The 14080-nt window shown below is 41.2% G+C and overlaps 1 protein-coding gene across 3 annotated transcripts in view; it reads left to right on the plus strand.

Moving 5' to 3' along the window:
* Positions 1–14080, plus strand: part of TMEM131L (transmembrane 131 like) — a 553379-nt gene that overhangs the window by 318182 nt on the left and 221117 nt on the right. For all 3 annotated transcript variants that reach the window (XM_085641690.1, XM_085641691.1, XM_085641692.1), the window contains one exon: positions 4994–5164. In XM_085641690.1, coding sequence (XP_085497816.1) covers positions 4994–5164 — 171 coding nt within the window. The remainder of the gene's footprint in view (positions 1–4993; positions 5165–14080) is intronic.

The raw sequence follows: 14080 nt of genomic DNA on the forward strand, positions 1-14080 counted from the left end.
AGAAATGAAATGGGTACTAACTTCTACCTGGTACTCGCGCTGTTGCCAATCAAGCCTAAGCTTAGCTGTGGTCGATTAGTCACTACCTCTCTTTTTTTGTGATTGTTTCCATGATGCTATTGATACGTAGCTTTCCTTGGTTTACGTGCCTTAAACTCGGTATTTGCGCTTTTAAAGCATAATCAAACAACTTGCATGTCGGTCAAATTGCCCGCATTAGGGAATTTCTTTATCTTATTTCTTTTATCGTTCCTCTTACGCGCGTCTTCTTTAGCGGTGTTCTAATGTCCCTACATTGTGCTTCCTGGCTCGTACCTTTGTTAGTGTTGTTTTTTTCCGGACTTGTTCGATACAGCGTCGTAGCTTCCGCGTCCTCGGCTATTCTCCCATTTCCTGCATGTTCGGAGTGCTTGGAGAACGTTCTTGGCGATTGGTTCGTCTATATCGAGGTTGTTCCGGCGTGATTACGTGAAACGTAGTCATGGTTACGGAGATGTTGTTATGGAAGACGAAATTTTTCTTTTTTTGTTGTTGAATAAAACTTTATTGTTTGGCTGCAGATTCAAAGTTGATTGTACTTCTGTGAGAAAGGACCATTCCTGGTTTTCATTGACCTGTCTTTGTGGATGTTTCTATTTGATATATCTTTTACTCTCTTTCGGTGTCTTAGGCCGCGAAATGGTCGGTGTATTCAATATTGTCTTCTGTTGTTTTTACCCTTCTCGGAGATTTGAGGCGTGTTGGATTTTTGTAGACCTTTTGTCAATCATATTTAGACAAGGGTGTCATCTCTTTCACATCGAATGCGCTTTGCCTTTTTGTGGCGAACTATTTTGTTGCAGGTTGGTCTCAGGGAGGTCCCAGTTTTTGTGTGACTCGTCAGCTTTTCTCAAAGATTCTTCTGTAGTGTTGGTAAGAATGTATCAGTTATGTTGCTGGGTCCAAGAGCACCATTGTATCCTACACACTTGATCAGTGTTATTGGCTTCTATTCTGTATCCGAATATGATGTTGGTACGGAGGGGGAGATATCGTGTCTGTCTCCTGTTATATAGTATGTGCTATTTCCGTCATTTCATTTAGTCCATTATCTATGGTACCTAGGAACATGATGGTTTTTGCTTCCATTTTGGATAAAGTAGCGTCAACGTTTTTTCCTTGGATATGGCGTAGAACTGTCCACTTGAGGTCAGCAGGACTGTGATTTTTCTCGATACAGTGGGATACCATCGGTGCATTCTGAATTTTGCATTTAATTCTTGAGCGGTGTTGGGAAATTCGATTTTTCACGGGTTGCGTGGTTTTCCCAATGTACGCCAATTGACAGGGGCATAGAACACAGTAGATGACATTGTGGGTGTTGCAGTTGGTAAAGTTGTCGTGGATTATATATTTCTGCCCGTACTCGAACTTAGTGCCTTCCACTGTGCTTTCACAGGATACACATGTGCCGCACCTTTTGTGTCCTTTTACTGGAGGTAATGAGAGCATGGATCGCAGTGATGCCATAGGTTGTTTGTAGATTGTATTTGCACGTACCAGTTTTTCTCGTATACTGCTGTTTTTTTTGAGGGCAAAAATTGGTATCTGTGTGAAAGATGGAATGCTTTTTACTGTATCCCAGTTTTTTCGGATAATCTTTTGCATCTCAGTTGTTCTACTTGAGAAAGTCGTGACGCATACCAGATTTGGAGTTGTTTTTTCCTGTTTCAATGATAGAAGAGACTCTCTGGGCGTATACCATGCTCTTTTGAGTGCCCTTTTGAGCAATTTTTTGGGGTAGTTCCTTTTTAGCAGATTTTCCATTAGTGTGTTAGCATTCGTGAAATAGTCTTCCTTTTTGGAGCAGTTTCTCCTTATTCTCAGAAACTGACTGTACGGAAGGTTCTCACGTAAGTTGCGTTGGTGGAAACTTGAATAATGGAGAAAAGTGTTTCTGTCAGTTTTTTTGGTGTATAGTGTTGTGTAAAGATGACCTTCTTCGTGTCTTATTAAAAGGTCCAGAAAATTCATTTCTGTTTTATTGTAGGTCATGGTGAATTGAATGTTTGGGTTTCTGTTGTTCAACCATATCACAAATGCTTCTAGAGTTTGTATCTCGCCTCTCCACAGCATGAACACATCATCTATATATCGACGCCATAGTTTTATATGGCCGTCGTATGGGTTGTTGTTGTATACCCATTTCTCTTCGTATAGTGCCATAAACATTATGGCCATTTCTGGGGCGAAGGGACATCCCATCGCGGTTCCCGTGACTTGCAGGTATTGGATATCATTGAAGGTAAAGCGGAAGCTACGACGCTGTATCGAACAAGTCCGGAAAAAACCAACACTAACAAAGGTACGAGCCAGGAAGCACAATGTAGGGACATTAGAACACCGCTAAAGAAGACGCGCGTAAGAGGAACGATAAAAGAAATAAGATAAAGAAATTCCCTAATGCGGGCAATTTGACCGACATGCAAGTTGTTTGATTATGCTTTAAAAGCGCAAATACCGAGTTTAAGGCACGTAAACCAAGGAAAGCTACGTATCAATAGCATCATGGAAACAATCACAAAAAAAGAGAGGTAGTGACTAATCGACCACAGCTAAGCTTAGGCTTGATTGGCAACAGCGCGAGTACCAGGTAGAAGTTAGTACCCATTTCATTTCTTGTCCCCCAGAGAGAAACCAGTCGGACTTGAAAAAACAAGTTAACTTCGTGAGCCGGCAGCCCACAACCAGAACGGCAAGGTAGGACACGTATTATGATACCCATTCAATAACCACAAGATAACCAAGAGTACCACCACACTTACAATTCATTTATTTATTGCAGAAAAAGAAGAAAAGTCTCCATACCCGTTAATGAGCGTAAGTTAGCACAAAACCATTGCCCTCACAACACCCCAATTGTACATAAAAATTAAAACAGACATTTTTTGTCCTTGCAGAGATAGACGTCCGATTCCAACAAAACACCAGCCCTGAAGACGACCTAACAACTAAGACATAGGTCCAATGTCAAAGGTCGAAACGCGTTGGCAAACAAACAGAGATCATTAATAATGGTGGGAGATACGAAGGCAAAATAACGCCCACCCGAGCACACACATTAAAACAACCAAGTTTGCTCGTTTACATTTACAAAGCTTCGAACTTGACTCTGTTTAGGACCGCAATTATAGTAAGAACTATAGGAGCCAACCAGCTAAAGTTCTTGAAAAGATAACCCAATATCGGACAAATGATTTAATTGATTTTCGGATTGTTTTGACACTAAAAAATTGACTTTTCGATTAATTTCAAATTCACTGCAATGTTATGTTTGATATGTCAAAAAGTCACTGTACAAAAAGTCACTGTACAAATGTAAATATTTATCACTGTTTTTTGTATTTATAATGTGCAATTTGAGATGAAGTAGTGTTCGTCCAGTACAAATTGATGAAGTATAGAAAACAATTGTTTCTAATTGCAGTCATTAAATAGACTAGCAGATCAAATAACGTGTGATCAATGGTGTCAGAGGTAAACAGATTGACGTAAAAATTATTCCAGATTCCAGCCTCTGTTACACCTTATTGAATCTCCCCCATCTTTTCATGTCGAATCAAGATATGACGCAACTCTTTCACACACCAGTAAAGCAATGGGGAGTTTGTCTGCACTGAAGAAAGGGAATAGAAGCAAAGATGGCACGCACCACGCCACTTTCCCATAGGGGTGTCCCTGTATGTACCCCCAAGTAAACCACAAAAGTGAAAACATTAAAAAAACTGGGGTGGTCACAGGGATGTCATCAAAACATTAGATAAAATAAGGGCAGGGATTAGTAGACCAGGAAAGAAATGGAAAGGGGGAAGAGTGCAACATAGAAAACATAGAGAAGAAGGCAAGACGCTTTTGGCTAACTGAGAGGAAGGGGACAAGAGCAGATAGACTAAGCACAAAGGGAAAATAGAAAGGTAATATTGAGGAGAACTCCATGGGACATGAACGTCAGAATAATGGGGGGGGGGGTTAATTGTCCCATGTAAAAACACTGAGCACTGTCTTTGTGTTCTACAAAATAAAGCAAAGCATAGTGGGTAAAAAACTTGGAAAGTCTGTCAGCATCAGGTGCAATTGTTGAAACATGAATAAATCTCCCAAGTAGGCAGGGCTGCTCCCTAATACAGTTGAGAAGTGTGATGCTTCAAGCCCCACTGAGCATGTGGTCTCAGATAAAACCCCAAGTGTAATAGAAGTAGGATTCTTGCATTTAGCGCGGCCATGTCTCAGAGTATGTGATTTTTGGAAAGGGCTGATCAGCTCACTTTCCAAGATATTTAATCTCATGGCCAACCTAGAACCCCGAGTGCCATTACTTGGTTGGGTGACGAATGTCCTGAGTGCACTCAGAAAATTGTCTACACTGGCAGTGCGATTAGTAAAAAGACAAATGGTGAGACACTGGGAACAAGGTTGTGCACAAACTCTCAAATTGTGCTACATAATCTTATTCACTGTGATGAGCAATTTGAACTGTTTGCTAAAATACGTCGCTCAGGTGTTCAGCCAAGGGACATTTTGGGGCGTTCAGGAAATTACTTACTCTTCCTTGATATCACCTCTGATGCCACTGCAACAGGTTGTAAGTACTTATAAAGTTAAATGCTATAATGCTTGTCGCAGCGTATAAAGTTTATGGACGGTACTTGTCAAATACTAGCTGCTTTATATAATGTTACATGCTAAATGTTGTATGTCATTATAGATGAAGTGTAACAGATCCTATTTATATATGTAACATTCCGGTCTAAAAGCATTGACATAACGTTTCTCAATTTCACCTGTCACTGTGTATATGCAGCAGAGTCTGTGGTTATATATGAAAACTAAATAAACTAAACATTTTTACGTTTAAAGAGGACTCATTACGAATTTTGTCAGATTTTTGTACGTTCTGTGTTTTTATTGTTGTACTCTGGTGTTCAAGTTAATGTTGCTGCTTTTTTCCCCATAGATTCTGAACTTTACTAATCAGTTGAGTCTACCTCCAGGCTGCTGGAATGTATTTTCTTTGAAACTCCATGCCAAAGACCCTCCAACAAGTTTATTTACAAATATTTACTTGGCCACAAATTTGGGAGTGAGATTTGAGATACCTCTTCAGATTCACTCCACACTATCCAAGGTATTATTTTACTATTCTTATGTTGGAAATGCAGCTTTGCTGACTTGTCTCTTTGGAGCATCTACTGTGCAGTGTCTTCTGCAAATGAATTTTGTAGCTCTTTCTAAGATCCATTCATTCCGAACAGTTGGTTAGCCTTCCTGTTGTTGCCTGTTGCTTGCAAAAGGTCTGCAGAGTAACCATGACTTAAGTTGTAGGCTTCCACTAGCTTTACCAGCACCCTCCTTTTTAGGTCTCGCCTGAGACAGCGCTTTAGCGCTGCTCTGGCGAGACTTATAGTAAGCGATTTTTGGAAGTGCAAACAGTGCTTTTCAGACCGCCAACTACAGTGCATGTGCGCCGGGCGCGCGCACCATTTGGCAGCCTGAAAAGCACTGCCTGATCACTTCCTTTGATGTCCTCAGTGAGCCGCGCGGCCACGGAGGACATCAAAGTGCACACCATTTGCACTGTGCCCGCCCCCACTCCCTCCTCGTAAACTTCAGTGCGCGCTTGTCATTTTTACACTTTAGCACTCGTGCTTTTGTGGCATTTGAACAGCAGCATGTTTCCCCTTATGATTTTGTGGCTGCTAAAAACATTGTGGTTCTCCTTTATAGTTAAATACTTATTTACGTCGGAAAAGGGCAAGTTAGCTTGTGTGCACGTTTAAAAGTTTTACCCACCTCCTCCCTCCCGTCTATGCCTGCTCCGTCCACAAATCACTCCCAGTCCCTCCCCCGTCACTACTGTTAAAACCACCCTTTGGCCTTTGTTGTCCGTAATTCATTGTCATCGGTGTTTCTAACTGGCCTCCCCCCAGGATCGGCTCAGAGTCTCTGTGCAGACATGTTCGCAGCGTCGAAGCGCTTTGATGTTTTTTACCCTCACTCGGCCTGCATCTCGAGAGCCAAATGTGGGCACCGGAACGGGCTTCATGTCGAAGATCCTAACAGAGCATATTTACATGAGAGTGAGTAGCGCTACATAGCCGCCCTAGATAATAATAATAATAAACAGAATTTTATTAAGCGCACAGCTACCCCCAACGGGGGTCCCGTAAACGCGTGTTCACAGTGCTGGCACAACTGATTAATAATGTGCGCTAATATGCTCATTCAATGCAAAGGGCTAACGTGTTATGTATACGTTTTATACTGCACCACCCCTTTGCAGCTCAGCGCCTCGACGCACCCACAAATTTACATTGTGGTTGAAGGAGAAATCTGGATACATGTCAACACTCCCAGCTACTGTCCCCAATAGTGACCCATGACTGAAAGCTCTCAAAACACATAATCCTAAAAAAATAATAATAAAAGCCCTGCACCCCACTTTTCAAAAAGTGCACCTTGCACAGACCTTTCTCTTCAGGAACACGCCTCTTTTCTGTCCTACAATTATCTTATGAAAACACACTGGTTCTGGAACTCCTTGCTGCAGCTGCATAACACCCTTTCTGTCTGCACAGGAGTGTCTGTCAATGAGATCTATAAAGCTTGTTATAATTACAGTCCAGGGTCACAGGCCGGTGCCTCTGGTGGCAGTGTTGTGTCAATTCCGTTGCTCATCTGAACCTTGAGTTTGTGTTTGTTGTTTGACATTTCTAACGAACACAGTCTCATCTAAGTGTAGTAGCATCGCATCACTTAAATGTTTAACTCTTCTTTCGGTGCTCGGCGTGTTGGCAACAAGCAGACGTGTGTGTGAGAAATATGACGCCCTTTTATCGAGTTACTTTCATGTTTAGGGACTGCGGAGTGTATGATCGGACTTGTGATTTTATGCATTTTGTGGCTGAAATGTGTGTAGCATGTATGAGTGTTCAGTGGCGTGGTACTCCCCCGTGGTTAGAGGGTCTGTGCTGTGTTGTGTATGTCTTTTACATCTGATGGTTGAATGTAAGGTACTGTCCCCCTTACTGTAATTGGAAGATCAGAGTTGTGCATCATAAATAAGGCTCCCTGTTTTGCGTTTTTACTGATTTTTACAGATAAATACAGACAGGAAACCATCAATTTTCCTGTCTGTATTTATTTTTAATTATGGAAAAATACGGAATATGTGTCTTATTTTGGACAATTCTCACTACTGTGACTCATAGGAGGTTGGTTAGTAGCTGTGCAGATTGACAGGCAGGGAAGTTAAAAACAATGTAGTTTAAATAACTGTATATGTACAGATGTTTGAGTTGATCCACTATCTAAACTTTTTCAGATGCTTGCATTGTATGGGAAATATATAGAACACGGATATTTAAATGTGAGTATATTTGTATTAGTTAAATACATAGGGAAATATACCCATTGCAGCTTAATGTGTACACTAAACACAGAATAAATACAGATTAATACGTATAAAATGAGCAATAAGTAAATATGGATAAATACAGACGAAAATGTAAAAAAATAAGAAATACCATAAAAAACCAGGAGCCCTAATCGTAAACTCTCTGTAACAGCTAGCCTAGTTTGCACACTTACTGCATTCCTTGCAACAGAAACAACATTGGCTAGCAACATTAATCCTGCTGTTGCTTTGGCTCCTCACTATAGCCTGTAAGTAAAGGGCAACCTTGTGTGAATAAAAAAAATATTCGCCAAAGACCGTCAACTTTTTGTGCGTGACAAAAGTTACCGCATAGAACCCAGTCGTTTTGCATACCAGCAACATCGTGAAATATTCATATAACGGCAGACTCAACCAGCATCTTGAAACAGCCTCACATTGAGTGTGTTAATGCATTTATACAACGCCTAGCTACTGATTAATTTACCTCTGTGTGCTTCATGTGGACAATATCGTACTTAAGCACATTTCCATTAAAGCAAGAGTACCGTATGCAAAATATAATAAAACCGTGAAAGTCAATGTGAAACGAGTCGGCCTGTTTTTATGCAGTCACTTTTCAAGCCATGTCATAAAGCTACAATGGTGAAATAAAGTAAAAACAAGCCTCGCACATTGCATTATTTTCCAGGGGGACGCCCTCCAACCTAGAACCCTGCACACCAGTTTGGACAGCATTTCTTGCAGGTTTTACCTTCTTTGTTGTAGTGTGCGTAGAGCAAAGGGCATGTAAGGTGAAGTATAAACTACTGCTAGATCCGAAAAATATGGAGTAGATTAAAAGACCGGGTTCATGTCGTACAATGGAATGTTTTGACTAGGGTACCATTGTTTAATGTTTGATTTGGCACAGGCTTTTCAGCCTTTTGAAATATTTTCCTACTATATAAACAATTTTCATACATCGCCGGTCAACCTCTGGTTTAAAAACACCCGAGCCAGAATCTGCAGTTTTCATTTAATACAATTCACAAATGGACCTTGAGAAGGTTTTTGCCCTGACCCTTTTGGACGTGTTGTGATTTTACAGAACTGCTGTTAGATTTTAATCCCCCATGGTTATCATCCGCGATTACTTGCCTGTTGTCAACAGTTGGATACATTTGAACAAACTGAAAACTCCCACCTCCAAGATTGAGTTTTTAGGGGTGGGACTTGGGCGTCCTCCGAAGTCTCCTCACTTATAGCCTGCCAATTTTGGTCCTGTTCCTGCCCAGAAGGTAAACACCTGGGTGTTCTAATGGGGCGTGCGATTCCCATGGAGCAAGTTGTAGTGGTAGTAGTCAAGGCATGCGTCTTAGAGCTGCATTTCTTTAGAGATTCTTTCGTTAAATGATCTACATTTGAATTGCTGTGCAGGGAGTGCCTTTGTCTCCTTAAGAATGAACTTGTAAGCTAAACTCTGCCGACACCAGGGCTCGAGTCGGGGTACCACGCGGGTGGACGGAGTCCCCCCACTTATTTTACCGGGTTCTCGATAACTGGAGCAAATGGAGTCACACATTCACTCTTTGGCCTCTCTGGGGCGAGATCGGAGCTCATTCAGGACGCTGCTCACGCGCTGGCTTCTCTGATGCAATCGCATCTAAGGGGTGAGCGAGGGGAGGCAATGAGTCTGATGGTGCAAGCCACCTTTCGTGACGTCCCTTCCTGTCGTGACGTCAGCGTTCCCCCACTTCTTTTTTTAGGACTTGTGCCCTGGCCGACACTGAACTGCTTTTACTCCTTCTGACTAGTCACCAGTGAAGAAAGCCCCGGGTACTCATGCAGGTTCAGAGATGGAGAAAGCACTTCTCTGAGCCTTCCATCTCAAACATAGTCATTGGGCAAGAAGTAGCAACCCTCAAGCAATGTCCAGTCTTTGTGCCTAACAGTTCCACTACTCAGTCTTACTTTATGATTATTACTTACATGAACAGCTGAGAAACCTTCTTTCACATGGACAAGGAGGAGAAGTATCTGGAATGGAAAATGATGTACCAATCTAAAGGTCTCAATCTGAGGCAGGTTGTGGTTAGGGGCACAATCCTTAACTCCTATATTAGCTATGAATACCATAACTCGCACACCAAATGTAATGTTTATAACACCTAAAAGCGAAATGTCGGTAACCACACATAATCAAACCAGTTAAAGATACTATGTTTGTAGTTGTTTCTGTCAAAGTTGCAAGTGTGATTTGCAATATTATCTGAATGATTATTTACAGCATTTGTAATTGTGCCTGTTTCATTAAGAGTGAGATAGCAAGCTTTGCATCTGGTGTGGAAGTTATGGTTTGCATGGCTGCAGTGAGAAACACAAGAAATCTTGCAAATTGTAGTGTTTTTTATTTTTAGTTTTTATTTGTACCTTCAGCTGCATTTTAACCTTTGTCTTTTTCGTGAAAACACCAATGTATATATTTCACAATGCCAGTTGGCACCATGCAGTTATGGTTTAGCTGCACTTTCAATAGAAAAGGCATTTTTTGATTTGCCAGTTGCATGCACTGTAAGAAAGTTAAGAGGGGAGGTCAAAAGGGATATTTTCCCATTTGAGCTTCCATAGGAAATTGTGCTTGCCCCTATACCCCAAATCACTGAACGTGTTTTTAGAAAATAGCATTTTAAAATGGTGCCAGGAGGGCTTGAAAGGGTTAATACTTTTCTATATATTTTCAGTTGAAAAAAACATATGTTGATTTGCTTATAACTTTGGCAGTGTTGGATTCATATACATGAAATTTAGCAGACAGTATGTTTAGATCACTCAAGATGCATGTAGATCTATAAGGGAGGAGGATCAGTAAAAAGGGGAGAGAGCTTCAAGTCTTCTTTTGCTAAGTTTGGCACTGTTTGATGATTGCACAAAATTTAGCTGGCACTTGAAAGTATTAGTTTTCTGTTGGTATGTCATGCTTTGTGTCAATTCAGCAAGAGCAGGGCAATATTAAGGAAGGGGTTGGTCAATAACATTTCCCATTACTTATAACTTTGCTGCGGTTCGACGACGGTTTGTCAAATTTCCAGAAAGCAAAAAAAATCCCCGTTGTCTCAGACCTAAGATTACACTAACGGGGTACCTTTCATGTTTTGGTGAGTGTGCACAGTACCTAAAGGCACACCCATTTGGAGAGTGTGCCATATACAAGAAAACGTGCTTAGAAACAAACACATGCAATCTGATTGACATGCAAACAATCGGTACTAAAACAAGCATTTGCAATGCAATAGGTCTCGCATTTATACGAGTTTGAGCTATTGGCATTGTATATGACAATGCCTTTTATTTATGTTTTAAAAACCCACACATAAATAAAAGGCATTGCCATTTACAGTGCCAATAGCTCAAACTCTTAACAACTGCGAGACCTATTGCATTGCAAATGCTTGTTCCTGTTCTGTGTTCATTCTGAGTGTGACTCCAACCCTTTCATTAATAAGACAAACGTATGCTCCATGAAAATCATCCTGAGCTTCTAACTGATATTATCCATGTTGTAATTATGATTGTTAGTGGGCACCATATACAAGATTACCATCTGTGATCACCGCAGGTAGGCTTGCCACCAGTAATGTCAATACAGCTTTATCAATTTTCTTCAGCATAGGTAATGCATAACAGCCAGAGCTGCAATTCCCTAACACCAAGTTAATAATATTAGTAATAAGTCTTCCCAGCTCAGCACACTATATATTTCAAATATCAGTTTAAATATTTTTTGTATATTCAGCTATTCCTCTTCAAATATAAGTATTTGAGTTCTGGAAGTAGACTTCCTTAGTTTAGAATACATGCTTTGAATTTCTGCAGTAAATAGACAAATTCAGCCAAGCCCAAGCTTTGAAGTTAGTAGACTGGGCTGTAGGTAGGAAAAAAGCTACTTACAGGTATCCGGAAAGGTGCCAATAGCTCACAAGCTACTCTTTGGAGAAACCCGACTTAAAAATTGGTGAGTGGGTATTAAATCTGTATTTCTACCCTTCAACCACTATTTGATTTTATGCACAAAGGAATTCAATCTCAGCATTCTATCTCAGTTACTTAAAGCCAGCATGTGTGCCCAGTATGTGGGTGCTGTGTGAGTATTGGCTGTCTGCTGCCAAACTGATATTTTGAGATGTATATCATTGTAGCATCCGCTGCTGTTCACTTTGTATTACCCTGGCTTTCATTATACAAAAAATGTCAGCAAAGATTCTAAGTAAGTGTCTGTCGGTTCTTGAATTGGCAGACCTGCTTCTACAGCAGTAGACATCACAGTGAGCTGAGTAAGACAAGGACTTGGTTGCCCAGTTGTCTCAGCCTGGCATTTAGAAGGTTTGGAGCCACATGCCAATAACCCCATTCTGCCCGCATATAACTTTTGCGTAGTTTTTGGACTGTCACATCTTTGGAATTGAGTTTCCCATTATCAAGTAAATAAAATGACATACATTTCTAACCTCACATAACAATGAACAGAAATAGTCCGTTATAGCTTATTTTGAAGATGTAGCCCATTTAATAAGCTAATTTCAGTACTTTTATTTGTGCTGTACACATTGGGCATTGAACTCTGCTTTAGAGCCCCCAAAGGTGACTGCATTGTTGCTGGTTAATATGGCATCCTCCTTGTCTGTTGCACTGAATAGGAGTATTGCTCTTTGACGGTTTAATTCCTCAGAATTATTTTACATTATTGATACCTGTAAGAAGGATTCAGGACCAGAACTGTGCTGTCCCTGCACCACTTCTCTGTTGTGTTAATCTTTTACTCATGTTCTGAACCAAAATCATGTGCCATTTATAAACAGTTGCAAAGACTATTAAAAATAGTTGGTTCTCTACTACTTCAGTTGGTTATACACACATTTATCAATTTTATAGTTGTGATGTGCCTAGTCTCCTAGAACAAAGCAAATTTGTTCCTGCCATTCCAGTCACATAGCTATGTAAAACGGATCACTCCCTAACTCATAATCCACAAAATCCTACCTGTTGACTCCTGTGTGCAGGTGTGTATATTGCTGTCCACTTAAAAACTTAACGGATATGTTGATGTCTTACTCTTGGTCAAGTGGTTAGCTGCCAACCTTTCGTTCAGGATCTGGGCTAAAGAGAGGAATTTGCCTGTCACGCTACATAAGGTGTATTGTATGCTTAATACTACCTATTTCTGATGGCTAAATATTCACACTGATTCCTCACCTTATGAGTGAATTCTTTCCAGGCTTCAGGTTGTTCTTGATCTTTTCCTCAGTCATGGGTCTGCATGCTGCTCCAGCTGTGACTCTGCCTTGAACATGGCAACACCGGAATACAGTGGGCACTAACCGGAGTGCTGCTGTTCGTTCCGGTTATTCTGTGTTTATTAAACACAGATCCTGAGCGCTCTCTCTTCTCTCACCAGTAATAATCCTCAGTATTTTATCAGTGTCTAGGTCCAATATCAAATGGTCAATTTTCAAATCGAAAACTTGCAGATGCCCATGACTCGTGCATGTTGTGTCTCAGGACAGAGCACAGTACCATAGTCTGATTTTGGTTAGTCAATGCTCCCAAAGGCCATCAGGGAGCAGGAGGCTAAATTGTTTTTGATGAAGGCCTACTTTGAGATGCCTACATTTTCTTTTCACCCACAGGTAAGTCAAGTGTACAGGAGCGCCCTCCCAAAAGTTTCTTCCAAGAAAACACACAAGGAGTAGTCATCCTCTTCTTTCTCAAGAAGACCAGTCCTGCTCCAGAGACTATTCAGTAGTCTTAATGCCATTCACTGATACCAAACTTCTCCTAGTCATCAAAGTATGTCCTGACCCAGTTGAGACCTAAATTTCTTGGTCCATCGGCTGACCCCCACACAGGTTTTGACCTTTTGTATTGCTGTGCTGAATCCGTTCAGGATAGCCACCATGACCCAGCTGGTTGCTGCAGACTAGGTGAATTCAGGGACTCCTACCCCACTTCATTCCAATGCTGCAACTCCTCAGCCCCAATTCCTGATAAAAACTCAAAGCTCTCCAAGGCGCCATCCTCCTGTCGGTCAAGCCCTCCCTCTACACCGATGTGATGTCACCCAGAGAGCAGAATACATTGCCACTTTCGTGGTTGTTTGTCAGGCGAATACTAGAACCTTACCTATGTTCCCTTGACAAAGCACCTCCCTGGGCCTCAGAGGTTTGCCTGGATGGAGATCTTTGGCTCTGACTCTGAAATCCTTGCACTGCCATTACAAATAATTGCCTTAAAAAGGATGATGATTTGAAGGCTTCTGAACTCCTTCACACTTATAATACCTTTGCTGGCTTATATTTGGGCTTGCAAAATGTGAGTAGCTTGGGTACATCCTTACCTTTATGGTCCGTTTCAGAAGAAGTTTCCTCATATACAGCTGTGGTAAGTAAAGTAGCTGAAGCTTTGTAATTGACCTTGTTCTCTTTGGAGGCAAAGTGCAGTTCTCATCCGTGGTGGACTCCTTGAATTCATCAAATATACCCACTTGAGCCATGTCATGACTGCATGAGAGACACCGTTTTTAGACCCAGAAGTTCTGATACAGTGCCAGATTGCAGATGCCTTCTCTTGGTGACGCCACCTTTTGTGCATTCCACTAACCCATCGCCCCCA

The sequence above is a fragment of the Triturus cristatus genome, chromosome 2_2 (assembly GCF_964204655.1).
Source record: "Triturus cristatus chromosome 2_2, aTriCri1.1, whole genome shotgun sequence".
NCBI classification, from domain to species: domain Eukaryota; kingdom Metazoa; phylum Chordata; class Amphibia; order Caudata; family Salamandridae; genus Triturus; species Triturus cristatus.